We start from the raw sequence: 22,346 nt of genomic DNA, 5'->3' as shown, positions 1-22,346 counted from the left end.
TTGAATTGTGTGAAAGATACATTTGGTCGCTTTGTTATAATTAATGGTACTTTACAAGGGCAGAACATTTCCATAATGAATATTTACTTCCCCCCTTGCTCACCCCCCTGATTTCCTCACTAAGGTAATTCTAGACTTTTCAGAATTAAACTCGGACACTGCAGTGGTTGGAGGAGATTTTAACTGCTTGTTGAACCCCCTTATTGATAAGTTTCCCAGCGGTATAGCTTCACTCTCTCCTCAAGCTAAGTCACTTAAAGCTATTTGTGATGATCTAGGGTATGCGGATGTCTGGAGATCTTTTCATCCCTCCAACAGAGAGTTCACTTTTTTCTCTGCACCTTATGGAAGGCAGACTAGAATAGATTACTTTTTTATGCCCAGGACGTCTTTGCAGTCTGTTTTATCCACTAGGATAGGAAGCATAGTCCTTTCTGATCATGCTGAGGTGATCCTCCACATAAAACTCAATGGAGCATTCAATCGGTTGAATACAACCATTCTTAAAGACCATACATTCACATATTTTATTACAGAGTTTAAAGCATTTTTCTCTAACTCTCAATCAACAGATAACCCCTCGCTCCTTTGCGAGACCTGTAAAGCGTATGCCAGGCGTCTGATTATGTCATACACAGCTACGAAGAGACGGAAAAAGCGTGAGAAGCAAAAAATGTTAGAGGGTGAATTAGGAACTAAAGAGAAGGACTGCATTAGAACGCCCACTCCTGCCCTATTAAAGGAAATATCAGTCATTAGATCAACGTTAGACTCTCTCCGAACACAGGACGATGAAAAGAAAATGAGATTTGTCAGGCAAAGGCTATATGAACATACCTAGCTAAAAAGAGAGCTGACTCTCAGTCAATTGCTACTATTACTGATTCTGATGGTAATCATTTATATGAAAATAAATTGATGAGTGACTAATTTAAGACATTTTATACAAACCTTTATGCCTCAGAACTGTCAAAGGATGCACCCAAATTAATGGAGAACTTCTTTTGTAAGATTGAGCTCCCTACTATCTCTGAAGAACAGAGCCTTAATGCCCCTATTACCAAGGAAGAGATAATGTTCGCAATTAAGGATCTGCAAAATGGTAAGGCCCCAGGACCAGACGGGTTTTGTAGTGAGTTCTATAAAGAGTTCCATGGCCTGATCCTTGAGCCACTGCGTGATATGTTTAACCACTCATTTTCAAATGAACAGCTCCCTCAAACGCTGAGAGAAGCCAACATTTCACTTATTCTCAAAAAGGGAAAATGTCCAGAGTCTTGTTCCTTGTACAGACCAATTTCCCTTCTGAATGTGGATAGAAATTGCTTTCTAAAATTCTAGCCACAAGATTAGAGGACTCACTGCCACGAATTGTGAAAGGAGACCAAACTGGCTTCAGGCCGTAAATCATGCAACAATGTCAGGCGGCTTCTTAATGTAATTCAAGCCTACCAACAAAGTGCTATGGATGGTCTTGTGCTCTCCCTAGATGCTGAGAAAGCATTTGATCGTGTGGAGTGGTCTTACCTATTATTTGCTCTAAATAAATTTGGTCGAGGGGACAACTTTATAAAATGGGTGAAAGTTTTATATGATGATCCTCAAGCTGCTGTCCTTACTAATGGGCTAAGGTCAAATAGCTTCTCTATACACAGAGGTACCAGACAGGGCTGTCCTTTACCCCCTCTCCTCTTTGCACTCGTTATGGAACCACTGGCCTGAGGCCATCAGGGTAACGCCTGCTATACAGGGGCTGCTCATTGGTGATGTTCACCATTAAAATAAGCTTGTATGCTGATGATGTCCTGATATTCATCTCTAGTCCCGAGACTTCAATTACATCTCTTATTAATATTATTGAATTATTCAGCAAATTCTCAGGCTACAAGATTAACCTAAATAAGTCAGAGGCCACTTGGTAGCCTACACTCTGTACCAAATACTTCACCCCCGTTCCCTTTTTAAATGGTCTCCCTCAGGTTGCATGTATCTGGGTATATTTGTAACTCCTAAATTCCAGCAAATGTACAAAGCCAATTTTGTTCCCTTGTTTGATACAATAAGACAGGATCTGGAGCGCTGGAACTCTCTCCCGATTTCTTGGTTGGGTAGAATATCCCTCTTGAAAATGAACATTTTACCTAGACTACTTTACCCAATCCAAATGATCCCAGTATTACTCTCCAATAAGGTAATAGAGGATGTAAATGGATGGCTAAGTTCCTTTATATGGAGTAAACGCAAGCCAAGACTTAAGATGGCAATATTGCAGCTGCCAAGTTCTATGGGCGGCTTGGACCTGCCCAATATCAGGTTCTATCTATGGTGTGTCCACCTTTGTTATATTTCTGACTGGATCACAAATGATGACTCCGCTATTTGGTTAGACATTGAGACTTCTCTTTCAAAATACCCCTTACAGGAACTTTTATTTTTCAGAAGTTTCAAGTCTGTAGAAGATCACTGCAATAATCCCGTTACACTTAACACACTCAAAGTATGGAGGTCAGTTCAACGCTTCCTGGGAAGGTCCAAACTAACCTCTGCTCTTACCCCAATTCTTAACAACCCAGATTTCAGTCCAGGATTGCTGGATGCTGGCTTTAACTTTTGGCTTAATAAGGGCATACGCAGGCTAAATTACTTATTTGCTGATAAGATTTTATTGTCATTTGAGCAGATGGTCGAGAAATATCGACTCCCAAAGCAGGACTTTTTCCGCTTCCTACAAGTAAGACATTATATTCTGAAGAGCACCACCTTAATTGGTAACCCTGATGTGTCTGTCATTGAAATAATGCTTTTTCTCCCACAAAGGAAAATGTCTAAGTCTGTTTAATGATACTTTAAGATCCTTTTCTGCTGTCAACACACAGAGGGTGAAACAAGTGTGGGAGAAAGAATTGTCTGTTACTATTGACAAAGAGATGTGGGAGGACATTTGGAGATATGCAAAAACAATATCTATATGTAATCGTACTAGAGCAATCCAATTAAGAATAATACACCGATTGCATATATCCCCAAATCGCAGACATGCTTTTAGCCCCACTTCCTCTTCCCCTCAGTGTCTTAAATGCAAAACTGATACAGGCACCCTAACACATTGTTTATGGTCATGTACCAAAATACAAAGATACTGGTCTGGTGTTCTGCAAGAAATTAAAAAGATCCTAGGGGTTGATCTAGAATTAGATCCAGTTTCTTTACGGTTAGGTCTCCCTAATAGGCATGTTACTTCTGTGGGTAAAAGGAGGCTTTACAACATCCTTACCTTCACAGCGAGGAAAAACATCCTTTTACAGTGGATTAGTGATACGGTTCCTTCTATTAAAGAGTGGCATAAGATACTATTTGAATGGGTGCCTCTGGAATATCTGACATGTACATTGCATTTTTAAAACAGACCAGTTCTACAAAGTATGGGAACCTTATCTAAATTACCTAGAACCTGAGGTATCAGCTATTATGCTGCAAGGATTCTCTTAGAATGGCGGGGATCTATGTATTTCAGAACTACACTGTACGTTCCATGTGTGGAACCTAACCTCTTGGTTTAAACTGAGCTTTTTTGTTTAATTTCTGTTTGTAAGTTTGTTTAAAATGTATGTATTGAGAGACGCAATGATGGGTATGGGGTGAGAGATGCACTGAGCGGGAAGAGGAAAATGTGTGTGTGTGTGTACGCATATATATGTGTATATGCATGTACAGTGCCTTGCAAAAGTATTCGGCCCCCTTGAACTTTGCGACCTTTTGCCACATTTCAGGCTTCAAACATAAAGATATAAAACTGTATTTTTTGTGAAGAATCAACAACAAGTGGGACACAATCATGAAGTGGAACGACATTTATTGGATATTTCAAACTTTTTTAACAAATCAAAAACTGAAAAATTGGGCGTGCAAAATTATTCAGCCCCTTTACTTTCAGTGCAGCAAACTCTCTCCAGAAGTTCAGTGAGGATCTCTGAATGATCCAATGTTGACCTAAATGACTAATGATGATAAATACAATCCACCTGTGTGTAATGAAGAACAAGGAACACACCAGGCAGGTCCGAGATACTGTTGTGAAGAAGTTTAAAGCCGGATTTGGATACAAAAAGATTTCCCAAGCTTTAAACATCCCAAGGAGCACTGTGCAAGCGATAATATTGAAATGGAAGGAGTATCAGACCACTGCAAATCTACCAAGACCTGGCCGTCCCTCTAAACTTTCAGCTCATACAAGGAGAAGACTGATCAGAGATGCAGCCAAGAGGCCCATGATCACTCTGGATGAACTGCAGAGATCTACAGCTGAGGTGGGAGACTCTGTCCATAGGACAACAATCAGGCGTATATTGCACAAATCTGGCCTTTATGGAAGAGTGGCAAGAAGAAAGCAATTTCTTAAAGATATCCATAAAAAGTGTTGTTTAAAGTTTGCCACAAGCCACCTGGGAGACACACCAATCATGTGGAAGAAGGTGCTCTGGTCAGATGAAACCAAAATTGAACTTTTTGGCAACAATGCAAAACGTTATGTTTGACGTAAAAGCAACACAGCTCATCAACCACAACACACCATCCCCACTGTCAAACATGGTGGTGGCAGCATCATGGTTTGGGCCTGCTTTTCTTCAGCAGGGACAGGGAAGATGGTTAAAATTGATGGGAAGATGGATGGAGCCAAATACAGGACCATTCTGGAAGAAAACCTGATGGAGTCTTCAAAAGACCTGAGACTGGGACGGAGATGTGTCTTCCAACAAGACAATGATCCAAAACATAAAGCAAAATCTACAATGGAATGGTTAAAAAATAAACATATCCAGGTGTTAGAATGGCCAAGTCAAAGTCCAGACCTGAATCCAATCGAGAATCTGTGGAAAGAACTGAAAACTGCTGTTCACAAATGCTCTCCATCCAACCTCACTGAGCTCGAGCTGTTTTGCAAGGAGGAATGGGAAAAAAATTCAGTCTCTCGATGTGCAAAACTGATAGAGACATACCCCAAGCGACTTACAGCTGTAATCGCAGCAAAAGGTGGCGCTACAAAGTATTAACTTAAGGGGGCTGAATAATTTTGCACGTATTATATTAAGTTAAAATAAGTGTTCATTCAGTATTGTTGTAATTGCCATTATTACAAATACATTTTTAAAATTTTATTTAAATCGGTATCCGCTTGTTTGGTCATCCAATAATCGGTATCTGCGTTAAAGTCATAATCGGTCGACCTCTAATGTATAGTTAGTGACTATGCATATAAGATAAATAGCGTAGCAGCAGCGTAAAAGAGGGGTTGGAGAGTATCGTATGATTGGTCTCAGATCTTCCACTGGTGTGGCCCTGTTTCAATCACTCCGCAGAACCCCATTATCGAAGCCGGTCAAGAACATGCTCTGCATATTTCATTCACCACCTGCCTCTGAGACAGTGAAATATATGAGGGATATGTGCAAAGCTTGCCACATTGCATTGAGCATCAGAGATAATCAGTGTGAGTAGTCATATAATCTAGGGCATGTATTCCCAGAATGGGGTTCACACGTGCAATGTCGTCGGGGGTATGCCAAATAAAAATGCGAGTCACATTATTATTATTAAAAAAAAAAAAAAAATCTTTTTTTCTTCACATTTTCAAACAGTTACACTGCAGCATCCACCGAGAGGCTCTTGCCTGAGCTTGAAAGAAGTTTTGGACACCACAGTGAAAATGGTTAACTTTGTTAAAGCAAGGCCCCTGAACTCTCGTGTGTTTTCAGCATTATGCAATTATATGGGCAGCGACCATGTAATGCTTTTACAACATACAAAGTGAGCTGGTTATCAAGGGGTAAAGTATTGACATTTTTTTTTTTTAAATTGAGAGACGAGCTTAAAGTTCTCTTTACTGGCCATAATTTTCACTTGTCTGACCGCTTGCATGATGATGAGTTTCTCACGTGACTGGCCTATCTGGGTGATGTTTTTTCCTCACCTGAATGATCTGAATCCAAGATTACAGGGACTCTCCAGCTATATTCAATGTGCGAGACAAAATTGAGGCTATGATTATGAAGTTGGAGCTTCACACAGGTCTTTGGAGCTTCACACAGGTCTTTGGAGCTTCACACAGGTCTTTGGAGCTTCACACAGGTCTTTCCATCATTGTATGATTTTTTTTTTGTGTGCAAATGAACTCAAGCTTACGGACAATGTCAAATTTGATATAGTGCCTGAGTTAGTTGGGTGCGCAATTATGCAGGTACTTTCCCAAAACGGATGACACAAACAACTGGATTCGTTATCCCTTTCATGCCCCTCCTCCAGTCCACTTACCGATATCTGAACAAGGGAGCCTCATTGAAATTGCAACAAGCGGTTCTGTGAAAATGTAATCAGAAGTCACTGCCAGATTTCTGGATAGGGCTGCGCTGTTAAGACACTGATGCCCTTTTCAACCACGTACCTATGTGAGAGTGGATTCTCGGCCCTCACTGGCATGAAAGCTAAATATAAGCACAGACTGTGTGTAAAATTATTTAACACAGACTCTCTCCAATACAACCCAACATTACAAAGTTGTGTGTATATCCTTTCAAGCACACCCTTCTCATTAACCTGTGGTGAGTTTATCACAATTTTTGATGAACAAATAAGGTTTTATATGTAATGGTTAAATAAAGAGCAAAATGATTTGATTATATTTATTTGTGCCTTGGTCCTTTAAGAGCTCTTTGTCACTTCCCACGAGCCGGGTTGTGACAAACACGCAAATCCTTGTGTTTAATACATTTATTGTAGTGTGTATGTGGCAGGCTTACAATGATGGCAGAAAACAACATTGTGCTGACCCTGGTGCTCGAGGGGGTATGCAGCTGGAGGTTGAATGTTTGAAGGGGTATGAGACAAAAGTTTGGGAACCACTGGTTTAGACTATTTTGGAAGTTTTTTTTTTTTTTTTTTTTTTTTTAAACCTAAGCCCCAATTAGCAGGAAGGCTATGTAGTCAGATGAGTCGTGTCTCAGGTGGTTGCTTAGGCTACTTTATTCTGGTTAAACACAAATTCCAATAGCGCATTTGATAACAATAACCTAGCAAATTACATTGGTTGTCACTCAACTAATAAAGCCAAAAAAAACACTCACAACCACATTTAGTATATATCGGAGGTTACTCGCGTAAACCGCGGTTCTATGAACCAAGCGGTGAATTATAGTTATTTTTCTGTGTTTCTCACGCCACCCCATGGTCTCAAACCCTAGTTTAGGAAACGCTGATCTATCTATCACAAGACAAAAACTCTCCGTCCTTGAGATAAGACAAAGGAACAGATCTGCTTTGTTAGCCTTTAGCCTGACAGCTTAGCTCGCCCTTTCAGAGAGATGTCCGCTTTGTTAGTGTGTTCTAATAGACTGTGTGCGTGTTGGCACTATAGTGTGTATGAGAAAGACCCCCCCCCCCTTTAGCGGCACCTTTTACAGAACAGCCTGCTGGTTTCCAGGCTGCCGCTTGACGCCGTGATGCTGACTAACCATTGTTATTAGACGGTTACTGGTGCCTGAACAAAAGACACCAATACCGGGGTTTCTTTCCAATACAGACAGGTGTTTCCACTGACTTCCTGAACATCTATATTGTGTCGACATGCAATCCTCCAACATACGACACACACAGACTAAGGATGTTTTCAGTGTTTTCCCTCTGGATATTTCTAGCTTTAGGCTCATTGTTGAGACAAGGGGAGGAACCTGTGTATGTTCTCTTTGTGTTAGTAGTTTTACATAGCCTATGTGTTGCAATAGGCTATGTAATATGTGAGAGTTTTATGTATGCACATGAGCAACTGGGATGTGTACCATTTGTATGCATAATCAGATTACATACAGTGTGTGTGTGTTCCACTCCCACGGGAGGAGCGGTGATTTGTGCAGGATGCTGCGAGGCACAGATCAGCTCATTGAGCAGTGAACAGGGAGGCAACGGATGAGACAGTCAGTGGTGACATCTCTAGGAAATAGCTTCCTTTGGTGGGCCAGGGGAGAGGAAAAAAGAAAAGACTAGGAAAGGGAGAGAGGATATTCATGCCTTTATTTCTCTGAGGTTCTCTATCACCAGCACTTCTAGATGAGATCAGTGACTGTATACCCTTCCTCTGCTCTCTCCCTCGTCCTGTTTTCTTCTCCTTCTGACTATTTCTGGGAGTGGAACCGGGACTGCGTTACAAACATATCATGAATAATGAAAGCCAAATTGGATTGTTTTGATAGCGTATTGGACCGTGACTATTTTATAGCTTTCTGGAAGGTGTGGCCTACCCTACTGTATTCTATTGTAATGTCATATCTTAGTACTTCACATGGTTGCTTCCATCATATTTGGTATGTATTGATTTTAGCCTCATGGTTCCTATGCAGTGAGACAGTTGGTTCATCCGCAGGCTGAATTAGAATCACTGAACACACACACTCAAGGGACTGTGTGCGCATGCTTCAGTGTAGGCCTATCTGTGTTTGTGTAAGTGTGCATGCATGAGTGTGTCCAGCCTCTACACTGGAAGTGGTGTGACTGTTAAGACAGCGATATGTGTAGATGGAGCATCAATCCCATTTTGCCCACCTCCTCCTCGCCCCAATTTACAGGAGTAAGGTTAGTCTAGACCTGAAAACATGTGGGGATAGCTGCAGCTGGCCTAGTCCAATCAGATTGTGGTGTGTGTACACGAGATACAGGATTACTAGAGTAATAGCTTTTATATCTCCGTAATGTCCAATTTTGGCTCTCTCTCACGCGCACACGCACACCCTTCCCTTCCACTTCATAACCACACTTCCTCCCTCCTAGTTTTCACTCCTATTTTCTTCCTCCTAATCATCTCTCATCCTGCTTCCCTTCTCTCTCCTCCATGATTCTATTGTAGGTGATGGCATCCGGCTGGCAGCTGCCACCCATTCAAACTCCAGCCAGAGGAGCAGCTTGCCACTACTAGCGCTAGCCACATTACACTGATTAGTATTATGGAGCATGTTGGCGCCCCACCACTAGCCTATCCCTGGCTTACTGAATAACTCTTGCCTTTGAAGAGAGATCTGTCTGTCTCCCCACATTTTGAGAACAGTATGTGTCATCACTTGGAAAATGGAATAGACCGCAACGAGCTGATTTGACTCCCGAGGGAGTCCGGTGTTTAGTGGTCTGTGTGTAATTTCCATTCCCCAGTCATGTTCGTGTACTGCATCAACATGGTGGATGATTAAAGATAGCTCTAATTTAGTCGTAAGACTGAGAAATACAGACTGGAAAGGCTAGTTTGAGTTACTGTATCTTATTGGGAATCTGTTTTCAAAGGTATCGTCTGTTTCGGATAGAAATGTATGGAGTAGAACAGATATGATTGTCTTTCAAGGAGTATGTTCGTTCTTCATTGCATTTCTCCCTGCAACATTCTGTACATTTCACCCCACCAAGTGTGTTAGCAGGAGAACGGTGCTTGGAGGCACAGGGTTTCCCAGTCATCCCCTGATAAGGCATCTGTTCTCCCCCCTCAGTTATTGGCTTTTGTCTAGAAGGGATACAGCTTTTGTCGATTGACTTTTTGTAGCTTTACCCAGTCAGTCCCAACCCTATGTATCATCCTTTCTACATTCACCCATTGATTACTTCCATCCAGTAAATTCTGCTTTCATTTAGTAATTTCCCTGTATGCCAATTCCTTCATTAATCTGTCTATCCACCCACCAACCTATTAGCCTTGTAATTAGTAGTGCCTCTCTTGCACTGCCACTTATCTGCTGCATTGGTGGTATTTTGATATTTTATTCACTGTGATATTTTGTAGACTAACAAGGGCATCATTCCAACAGTAGTTTTCCAGTTCTGTGTGGCAAGAGTGAGACTGAACTGTACCCTCTGACATCCAAATGTTGATCTTCTACTCGAATGCTCTTATTCGCGCTTCCCCAGAGATCCCTGAATAAACTCAGTGCATCGTCTATAGACCGCATCATTGCTGTATGACCTTGTTTTTCAGATGAGAGAGACAGGCAGGGGGAAGTTGCGGTTAAAGTCGAGACTTTCATACCTTATACTATATACAGTGCCTTTGGAAAGTACTCAAACTCCTGGACTTTTTCACCGTTTTGTTACGTTACAGCCTTATTCTAAAATGGATTCAATTAAAACAAATCCTCAACAATCTACACACAATACCCCATAATGACAAAGTTAAAACAGGTTTTTAGAAATGTTAGTCAATGTTATTAAAAATAAAAACCAGATACCTTATTTACATAAGTATTCAGCCCAGACCCTTTGCGATGAGACTTGAAACTGAGCTCAGGTGTATCTTGTTTCCATTGATCATCCTTGATGTTCCTACAACTTGATTTGGAAAGGCAATCAACTGTTTAAGGTGACAAAGAGCCCAATGGTCACTCTGACAAAGCTCTAGAGTTCCTCTGTGGATATGGAAGAACCTTCCAGAAGGACAACAATCTCTGCAGCACTCCACAAATCAGGCCTTTATGGTAAAGTGGCCAGACAGAAGACACTGCTCAGTAAAAGGCACATGACAGCCCACTTGGAGTTTGCAACAGGCAAAAAGAGACTGACTGTAAGAAACAAGATTCTCTGGTCTGATGAAACCTAGATTGAACTTTTTGGCCTGAATGCCAAGTATCATGTCTGGAGGAAACCTGGCACCATCCCTACGGTGAAGCATGGTGGTGACAGCATTTTATTTTTTTATTTAACCTTTATTTAACTATGGGGATGTTTTTCAGTGACAGGGACTGGGAGACTAGTCAGGATCGAGAGAGAGATGAACGGAGCAAAGTACAGAGATCCTTGATGAAAACCTGCTCCAGAGCACTTAGGACCTCAGACTGGGGTGAAGGTTCACCTTCCAACAGGACAACAACCCTAAGCATACAGCCAAGACAACACAGGAGTGGCTTCGGGACAAGTCTCTGAATGTCTTAGAGTGGCCCAGCCAGAGCCTAGACTTGAACCTGATCAAATGTCTCTGGAGAGACCTGAAAATAGCTGTGCAGCAATGCTCCCCATCGAACCTGACGGAGCTTGAGAGGATATGCAGGGAAGAATGGGAGAATCTCCCCAAATACAGGTGTGTCAAGCTTGTAGGGTCATACCCAAAAAGACCTAAAGCTGTAATCCCTGCCAGAGGTGCTTTCACAAAGTACTGAGTAAAGGGTCTCTATACTTATGTAAATGTGATCATTATTTTATTTTTTCCCATTTAAAAAAAATTATAATCTATTTTTGCATTGTCATTATGGGGTATTGTGTGTAGATTGATGAAGGGGAAAAAATACATTGATCAATTTTAGAATAAGGCTGTAACGTAACAAAATGTGGAACAAGTCAAGACGACTGAATACTTTCCGAAGGCACTCTCATCAAAGTTGTTGTATGTACATAATTTTTTGGTATAGGTGGGATTATGTGCAGCACCCTACAGGTACTACTGCTTATTGTGATTTGGAAGAGGCAGACCTTTATTTAGCACAGCCTACCTCACTGCTGCGTTATCACTACTGGTATCAGATAGCAGTCATAAGACTTGGGTCAGATGAGATGATTGGGTTGGGAACCGGGTCTGAATGGCATTCCAGTTGCCATGATGCTAAAATGACAGTTGAAATTAGACCAGTTCATTTGTCGGTCTTGTCTATGTATTCTATGATGTTCCCATCTCACCCTCTTTTCTCCACCCTCTGTTGCAGCTGAAACTTGTAGATCGATCCATCGTTATCCGAGACATTGTGCGGCGGATGAATTCTAACGTAAGCGGAGCTCCCTCTCCTGTCGTATCACTACACTGTGTTAGCTGATGACACCCTACATGACCGGCGTACCAACACAGGATGACTGTGCAGGCTGCAGTGTTTTTATGTAGAATCTGCTAACATGCCTTTATCAGAAAGGGCTTACATGCATGCCCTCTTTGTAAAGATGGGGATTGATGCAAGCACACTAATGTATTGAGTAAACATTTTATCGTATGTGTAGCTTATTCTAATATTCAACACCTGTCCCCAGGTGGTATTTATTGAGTTGAGTTGACTAGTGATAGAAAACAAAAATTAAAACGCACTGACACATATTGGAGCGTTGTTTTTGGCTAGAGTGTCAGGGTGATGGTGATATGGTAAACCTTGTCTTGTTTGTGGTTTCCAGGACAACCAGTGTGGCATAGTGACCGACATCGACATAGAGTGTGCTGTAAAACTAGTGGGGACCAACTGTGTCCTGTACCCCGTCAACAGTAAAGACCTACATCACATCTGGGTAAGAAAAAACAGGTGAACACAGTATTCACTCGACCACACTGTCCACAGAGGAGTTGCAAGATGGAAACATTTCCACATGTGATTTATCAAATAAATGTATTATTTTTGTCCTTCTCGAGTATCTCCCGTAGTAGCCTATGCCTTGAATGTCGTCCATAACTTACTTCTTTATTCTATATACACTAGCTATATATATATATATATATATATATATATATATATACATACATACATACATACATACATACATACATACATACATACATACATACATACATACATACATACATACATACATACATACATACATACATACATACATACATACATACATACATACATACATACATACATACATACATACATACATACATACATACATACATACATACATACATACATACATACATACATACATACATACATACATACATACATACATACATACATACATACATACATACATACATACATACATACATACATACATACATACATACATACATACATACATACATACATACATACATACATACATACATACATACATACATACATACATACATACATACATACATACATACATACATACATACATACATACATACATACATACATACATACATACATACATACATACATACATACATACATACATACATACATACATACATACATACATACATACATACATACATACATACATACATACATACATACATACATACATACATACATACATACATACATACATACATACATACATACATACATACATACATACATACATACATACATACATACATACATACATACATACATACATACATACATACATACATACATACATACATACATACATACATACATACATACATACATACATACATACATACATACATACATACATACATACATACATACATACATACATACATACATACATACATACATACATACATACATACATACATACATACATACATACATACATACATACATACATACATACATACATACATACATACATACATACATACATACATACATACATACATACATACATACATACATACATACATACATACATACATACATACATACATACATACATACATACATACATACATACATACATACATACATACATACATACATACATACATACATACATACATACATACATACATACATACATACATACATACATACATACATACATACATACATACATACATACATACATACATACATACATACATACATACATACATACATACATACATACATACATACATACATACATACATACATACATACATACATACATACATACATACATACATACATACATACATACATACATACATACATACATACATACATACATACATACATACATACATACATACATACATACATACATACATACATACATACATACATACATACATACATACATACATACATACATACATACATACATACATACATACATACATACATACATACATACATACATACATACATACATACATACATACATACATACATACATACATACATACATACATACATACATACATACATACATACATACATACATACATACATACATACATACATACATACATACATACATACATACATACATACATACATACATACATACATACATACATACATACATACATACATACATACATACATACATACATACATACATACATACATACATACATACATACATACATACATACATACATACATACATACATACATACATACATACATACATACATACATACATACATACATACATACATACATACATACATACATACATACATACATACATACATACATACATACATACATACATACATACATACATACATACATACATACATACATACATACATACATACATACATACATACATACATACATACATACATACATACATACATACATACATACATACATACATACATACATACATACATACATACATACATACATACATACATACATACATACATACATACATACATACATACATACATACATACATACATACATACATACATACATACATACATACATACATACATACATACATACATACATACATACATACATACATACATACATACATACATACATACATACATACATACATACATACATACATACATACATACATACATACATACATACATACATACATACATACATACATACATACATACATACATACATACATACATACATACATACATACATACATACATACATACATACATACATACATACATACATACATACATACATACATACATACATACATACATACATACATACATACATACATACATACATACATACATACATACATACATACATACATACATACATACATACATACATACATACATACATACATACATACATACATACATACATACATACATACATACATACATACATACATACATACATACATACATACATACATACATACATACATACATACATACATACATACATACATACATACATACATACATACATACATACATACATACATACATACATACATACATACATACATACATACATACATACATACATACATACATACATACATACATACATACATACATACATACATACATACATACATACATACATACATACATACATACAATAGCCACCCTTTGCCTTGATGACAGCTTTGCACACTCTTGGCACTCTCTCAACCAGCTTCTCCTGGAATGCTTTTCCAACCGTCTTTAAGGAGTTCCCACATATGCTGAGCAGTTGTTGGCTGCTTTTCCTTCACTCTGCGGTTCAACTCCTCTCAAACCATCTCAATTTGGTTGAGGTCAGGGGATTGTGGAGGCCAGGTCATCTGATACAGCACTCCATCACTCTCCTTGGTCAAATAACCCTTATATTGCTTGGAGGTGTGTTGGGTCATTTGTCTTGTTGAAAAACAAATGATGGTCCCACTCTGCGCAAACCAGATGGGATGGTGTATTACTGCAGAATGCTGTGTTAGCCATGGTGGTTAAGTGTGCCTTGAATTCTAAATAAATCACTGACAGTGTCACCAGCAAAGCACCATCACACCACTTCCTCCATGCTTCACGGTGGGAACCACACATGCAGAGATCATCCGTTCACCTACTCTGCGTCTCACAAAGACACGGCGGTTGGAGCCAAAAAATCTCACATTTGGACTCATCAGACCAAAGGACAGATTTCTACTGGTCTAATGTCAATTTCTCGTGTTTCTTGGCCCAAGCAAGTCTCTTCTTATTGGTGTCCTTTAGTAGTGGTTTCTTTGCAGAAATTCAACCATGAAGGCCTAATTCACACAGTCTCCTCTGAACAGATGTTGGGATGTGTCTGTTACTTGAACTCTGAAGCATTTATTTGTGCTACAATTTCCAGGGGGGGCTGGTAACTCTAATGAACTTATCTTCTGCAGAAGAGGTAACTCTGGGTCTTACTTTCCTGTGGCGGTCCTCATGAGAGCCAGTTCCATCATAGCGCTTGATGGTTTTTGTGACTGCACTTGAAGAAACTTTCAAAAAAAAAATCATGTCTTTAAGTAATGATAGGCTGTCGTTTCCCTTTGCTTATTTGAGCTGTTCTTACCTTAATATTTCTTTATTTTTTTGTTTAATCTTTATTTAACTGGGCAATATGTACTTGGTATTTTACAAAATAGGGTTATCTTCTGTATACCACCCCTACCTTGTCACAACACAACTGATTGGCTCAAATGCGTTAAGAAGGAGAGAAATTCCACAAATGTACTTTTAACAAGGCACACCTGTTAATTGAAATGCATTCCAGGTGACTACCTCATGAAGCTGGTTGAGAGAATACCAAGAGTGTGCAAAGCTGTCAAATATAAAATATATTTTGACTGGTACTGTCTATGTACCACATCGATGTCTCTGTAACAATAATTTGTTTAATGCATGTTTCCTACTAGTCTTTCATGTATGGGGACTACATAGCCTACGAGTTCTGGCTGGGGAAGGTGTACGACCTGACCAACCACATCATCCTCAAGCTGTCCAATGGAGCCAGGTACAGAATATGTCCCAGTATGAGTGCCATTTCAGAACTGTTTAATTTACATCGATATCTCTGCTTCATGCTTAGCTCAACTCCTCCCTCTACTACTGCAGGTGTTCCATGAATGTGGAGGACGGCGCCAAGCTGTACGACGTCTGTCCTCACGTTAGTGACTCGGTAGGTGAAATGCCATGAGCTGCGCTTTGTGTGAAAACGTAGCCGTCTGCCCTCGTCCACTGCACTTCACTGACCGGATAAGGCTGGCTAGGTGGAAGCAATATGAAATTAACTTACTCCTCACAGCCTTGAGCTTCCAACTCCTCCTTATTGACCAGAGATAGATGTGTGATACTTTGTAACAGGGCTGGGGGTCAATTCCATTTGAGCTGGGTCAATTTTAGGAAACCGATTTTAGATAATTGAGTTTAAATGGTATCGACCCTAATCTTGTTTAAGGTAGCAGGTTGCGTGCATCCAATATTAATCGGAAACTGTTGTGCTTTGACTGGGAGTACCGAGGTGTTACTCATGTTTACTTTGGCTGTTATTTCATAAACAATACAACCATGTATATGTAGTCAACTATTGAAAGAAAAAAAGAAAAAATACACTGAAGGTTGTTAAGTACTAGCTATGTTCTCCTGTCATTTGTTGACATGACCAATGAGCAGCAGGATATCTTCCAGATCTTTTTAGATTCTCCATGGACTGGGTTATGGAAATTGCCCTCTGTTTGTTAGTAATATGCATCTCCTCCCTGGTTGGTAGGGTCTGTTCTTCGAAGAGGCCTACGGTTTCTACCCAGGCCAGGTGCTGATCGGGCCAGCCAAAGTCTTCTCCAATGTCCAGTGGCTCTCCGGGGTCAAGCCCGTACTCCGTAAGAAGAGCAAGTTCAGGGTGGTGGTCGAAGAGGTATGATGATGGCAATTTACGTATTTTATAGTGCATTATTATTATTTTTCCTGTTTTCTACTGACCAGACAACCTTACCACCTAATAATAGGCTTAGCTACTTCAGTACGTGTGATGTCACTGCTCTAAAGGGTTCTGTGTCATGATGCCCCCCCATAGGTCCAGGTGGCGGAGCTGAAGGTGACGTGGATCACTAAGAGTTACTCCCCCAAGGGCACGGACAGCGTCTACCCCCCTCCTTCTACCATCTCCCAGGAGAACCTCTGCAGGTACTATACTGTCTGTTCATTCCAAGGCTCGACGCTGACCTTTTTTCAATATTTTTTTTACAAAGAGCACATGAGCGCTTAAGTTGAAAAATGTAGGCGCACACAAAGAAAATTAGGAGCATAATGAAAAATATTTTAATCTTTCATTTTTGTAGGCGCACTGGTACTCCTAAATTAAAAATTCCAGGTCGCACAGCAAAATACTTTGCCCCCGTGTATGTGAGTAACATGGTCGCACTAGAGCCCTGCATTCGTTGACTCACTCATCCATCCAGCCATCCACACTCGGGGAGCATAGAGGCTGCAGTTTTCCGTCACAGATATGCAGTATATTGACAGTCTATTTCTAGTGATCTGGTCCACACACATTATATACACACCTCACAATCACACCTGCATGTCTTAATTGGATGCTTACATGAACACGGTGATGTTGTAGCTTTATAAAAAAGGACCGCAAATCATTTTTGCATGCTGCACTGTAAGCCTATGGGCGTAGCTGGAGAAAGAGCAGTTCTCCTTAAAGTTCCAAACGGTCAGAACCATTAGCTTTTGAGACAGGTGAAATCCAAAGCTGTTCTATATTAACCCCCTAAAGTCAATGTCTGACTCCCCTGAGGAAAATTGAATTAGCATAATAAAAGCATCCCCATTTAAAAAATCTGTCAATTTAATCTAGAGTTGTATGCATTGGATGCGACTCAATCCACTGCATCTACAGTTGAAGTCGTAAGTTGACATACACCTTAGCCAAATACATTTAAACTCAGTTTTTCACAATTCCTGACATTTAATCCTAGTAAAAATGTCCTGTCTTAGGTCAGTTAGGATCAGCAGTTTATTTTAAGAATATGAAATGTCAGAATAATAGTATAGAGAATGATTTATTTCAGCTTTTATTTCTTTCATCACATTTCCAGTGGGTCAGAAGTTTACATACACTCAATTAGTATTTAGTAGCATTGCCTTTAAATGGTTTAACTTGGGTCAAATGTTTCGGGTAGCATTCCACAAGCTTCCCACAAAAAGTTGGGTGAATTTTGGCCATTCCTGACAGAGCTGGTGGAACTGAGTCAGGTTTGTAGGACTCCTTGCTCGCATACGCTTTTTCAGTTCTGAACACAAATTTTCTATGAGATTGAGGTCAGTGCTTTGTGATGGCCACGCCAATACCTTGACTTTGTTGTCCTTAAGACATTTTTCCAGAACTGTGGAAGTATGCTTGGGGTCATTGTCCATTTGGAAGACCCATGTGCAACCAAGCATTAACTTCCTGACTAATGTCTTGAGATGTTGCTTCAATATATCCACATCACTTTCCCGCCACATGATGCCATCTATTTTGTGAAGTTCACCAGGTCTTCCTGCAGCAAAGCACCCCCACACCATGATGTTGCCACCCCCGTGCTTCAAGGTTGGGATGGTATTCTTCGGCTTGCAAGCCTCCCCCTTTTTCCTCCAAAAATAACGATGGTCATTATGGCCAAACAGTTCTATTTTTGTTTCATCAGACCAGAGGATATTTCTCCAAAAAGTACAATCTTTAAGATATACCTGCTGGAGCGCGTGCTACGGGTGGGTGCTGCTATGGTGACCAGTGAGCTGAGATGAGGTGGGGCTTTACCTGGCAGAGACTTGTAGATGACCTGGAGCCAGTGGGTTTGGTGACGAATATGAAGCGAGGGCCAGCCAACGACAGCATACAGGTCTTAGTGGTGGGTAGTATATGGGGCTTTGGTGACAAAACAAATGGCAATGTGATAGACTGCATCCAATTTGTTGAGTAGAGTGTTGGAGGCTATTTTGTAAATGGCATCGCTGAAGTCTAGGATCGGTAGGATGGTCAGTTTTACGAGGGTATGTTTGGCAGCATTAGTGAAGGATGCTTTGTTGCGAAATAGGAAGCATATTCTAGATTTGGATTGGAGATGCTTAATGTGAGTCTGGAAGGAGAGTTTACAGTCTCACCAGACACCAAGGTATTTGTAGTTGTCCACATATTCTAAGTCAGAACCGTCCAGAGTAGAGATGGACGTGCGGGCAGTGATCAGTTGAAGAGCATGCATTTAGTTTTACTAGCATTTAAGGGCAGTTGGAATCCACGAAAGGAGAGTTGTATGGCATTGAAGCTCGTCTGGAGGTTAGTTAACAGTGTCCAAAGAAGGGCCAGAGGTATACAGGATGATGTCGTCTGCATAGAGGTGGATCAGAGAATCACCAGCAGCAAGAGCGACGACATTGATGTATACAGAGAAGAGAGTCGAACCGTGAATTGAACCCTGTGGCACCCCCATAGAGACTGCCAGAGGTCCGAACAACAGGCCCTCCGATTTGACACACTGAACTCTATCAGAGAAGTAGTTGGTGAACCAGACGAGGCAATCATTTGAGAAACCAAGGCTTTTGAGTCTGCCAATAAGAATGTGGTGGTTGACAGAGTCGAAAACCTTGGCCAGGTCGATGAATTCGGCTGCACAGTAATGTCTTTTATCGATGGCGGTTATGATATCGTGAAGCACCTTGAGCGTTGCTGAGGTGCACATGATCAGCTCTGAAACCAGATTGCATAGCGGATATAGAGACTTTTCTACCGGTTTCTTCCAGCATCTTAACAAGGGCCTTTGCTGCTGTTCTGGGATTGATTTGCACTTTTCGCACCAAGTACGTTCATCTCTAGGAGACAGAACGCGTCTCCGTCCTCAGTGGTAGGATGGCTGCGTGGTCCCATTGTGTTTATACTTGCGTACTATCGTTTGTACAGATGAACGTGGTACGTTTGGAAATTGCTCCCAATGATGAACCAGACTTGTGGAGGTCTACAAATTTTTGTCTGAGGTCTTGGCTGATTTCTTTTGATTTTCCCATGATGTCAAGCAAGAGACACTGAGTTTGAAGGTAGGCCTTGAAATACATCCACAGGTACACCTCCAATTGACTCAAATCAATTTTCCAAGCTGTTTAAAGGCACAGTCAACTTAGTGTATATACACTCCTGACCCACTGGAATTGTGATACAGTGAATCATAAGTAAAATAATCTGTGTGTAAACAATTGTTGGAAAAATGACTTGTGTCATGCACAAAGTAGATGTCCTAACCGACTTGCCAAAAATATAATTTGTTAACAAGAGATTTGTGCAGTGGTTGAAAAACAAGTTTTAATGACTCCAACCTAAGTGTATGTAAACTTCCGACTTCAACTGCATCTATGTCGCACTTCCGCATCTGCGGTGAATGTTGAGAGTTAGAGTGGTGTTTGTCAAATCCTGAGACATCTGAAAATAGGTGTTCTCACAAAATCATCTGTAGTGTCCGAACGGTTTGCTCGACGACTCCCACAAGCGTCTTGGAACACATCTCAAGTCAGTTCAGCCCATCTGCTGAGTTGTTTCTGTTGCTTCCGAACAGTTTGGGCTCCACACTAACATGACCCTGTGTGGATAGCTGAGACTCTACATGTCGGTTGTTTTGCTCTAAGACGCCCATAGGCCTCACATGACCAGTCTGAAGGTCCCCAGGTTTGAAATAATGTGTGGAATTATATATGGAGAATGTTTAGTGCCAAAAACGTGTTTGTATGGTCTAATAGCAGTAAGGCCAAGTACAATTTGTAAAAAAAAAAATTGTTGCCAAAAATAAGGGGTTAAATACATGTACAAAAAATAACACATATTACCTCATCTTTCTTACATCTCCAATGTAGGACAGACACTTCAGTAAGGCCAAAAATATTTTTTCATCATATTGTTTTGATACTTCAAGGGTTGATTGGTCATTTCTGCAGATAAATATTGACATATTACTAGCAAAATTGTAAATATCTGCTGAAATGATCAGTGGGTGTTGGGGAATCTGATAGTGGCTCAAGTGCCTACATACACAAAGGGCCACTCGGCTACAAGGAGTCAGCTTTGAAGGATCCAGCTCAGTATACAATTTTAATTTAGAATAGAAAATGAATGTGTTCATGCAACAAATGTTAGTGCATCGTGCCAAAGCCCATGTATCTAGATGGAGAGATGCTCATCCCTAATACACCCATTCTTTTACTTCTATGATCCTTCTAATAACATGCTCCCCCTACATGTGTTTGTTCTGATCCAGAGTGAAGCGTCTGGGCTACTACGACCACACCCAGAGGCAGCTGGGGGAGAGGGCCCTGTACGTGTTCCCAGCCAAGGGAGACACCACACACATCACCTGTGAGTGGCCCGACGGAGCCCCCGGACTCCCAGAGGACCCCGTAGCCAGGAAGGTGTGTGTGTGTGAGAAAGGGAGAGGAAATGTTTCTATATATAATACTTTTTATCCGTGCCTGTCCCCGTTTTTAAATGTGTGTGTGTGTGAAACAATTGATCACAAATTTGACTCTGATTGTACGGATACTCCATGTATCCAATTTTCTTCCCTCAAAGCATGCGCTAACTGTGTATTTTTGCCATGTTTTGTATTATATCAGTGTCCTATGACAATGTCCTTCCTGCAGTTGAAAAGAATGTTCAAGAAGGAGTTGTTAGGGAAGAAGCCCAGTGAAAATGCAGACACACAAGGTGCCAACCAGCACAACTCCACGGACAACACGGACAGCCTTGACGGTAAATACTGCTTTTATTCATACCTATGTTGGTCATCAGACATTTTTTACTTGTCATTTTTTGGCAGATATCCTCTCTTTAAACAGCTGACGAGCTCAATTTTTATTTTATTTTAGAATCATTTCTGTCTCAATACAGTCTACTCCTGAGTGCCCATCTGATAACAGCACACCTTGTGCAGGGTAGTTCGCCCCA

At 40.1% G+C, this 22,346-nt stretch overlaps 1 protein-coding gene across 1 annotated transcript in view; it reads left to right on the top strand.

The window, feature by feature from the left end:
- The window catches only part of LOC135539108 ((E3-independent) E2 ubiquitin-conjugating enzyme UBE2O-like), a 62,505-nt gene that overhangs the window by 24,172 nt on the left and 15,987 nt on the right, over positions 1-22,346 (top strand). Inside the window, exons 2-9 of the mRNA XM_064964965.1 lie at positions 11,715-11,774; positions 12,169-12,279; positions 16,291-16,388; positions 16,490-16,553; positions 17,145-17,288; positions 17,448-17,557; positions 21,661-21,811; positions 22,043-22,151. Coding sequence (XP_064821037.1) covers positions 11,715-11,774; positions 12,169-12,279; positions 16,291-16,388; positions 16,490-16,553; positions 17,145-17,288; positions 17,448-17,557; positions 21,661-21,811; positions 22,043-22,151 — 847 coding nt within the window. The remainder of the gene's footprint in view (positions 1-11,714; positions 11,775-12,168; positions 12,280-16,290; positions 16,389-16,489; positions 16,554-17,144; positions 17,289-17,447; positions 17,558-21,660; positions 21,812-22,042; positions 22,152-22,346) is intronic.

Source organism: Oncorhynchus masou, chromosome 5 (assembly GCF_036934945.1).
Source record: "Oncorhynchus masou masou isolate Uvic2021 chromosome 5, UVic_Omas_1.1, whole genome shotgun sequence".
Taxonomy (NCBI): Eukaryota; Metazoa; Chordata; class Actinopteri; order Salmoniformes; family Salmonidae; genus Oncorhynchus; species Oncorhynchus masou.
This window is presented reverse-complemented; position numbering and strand designations above follow the sequence as displayed.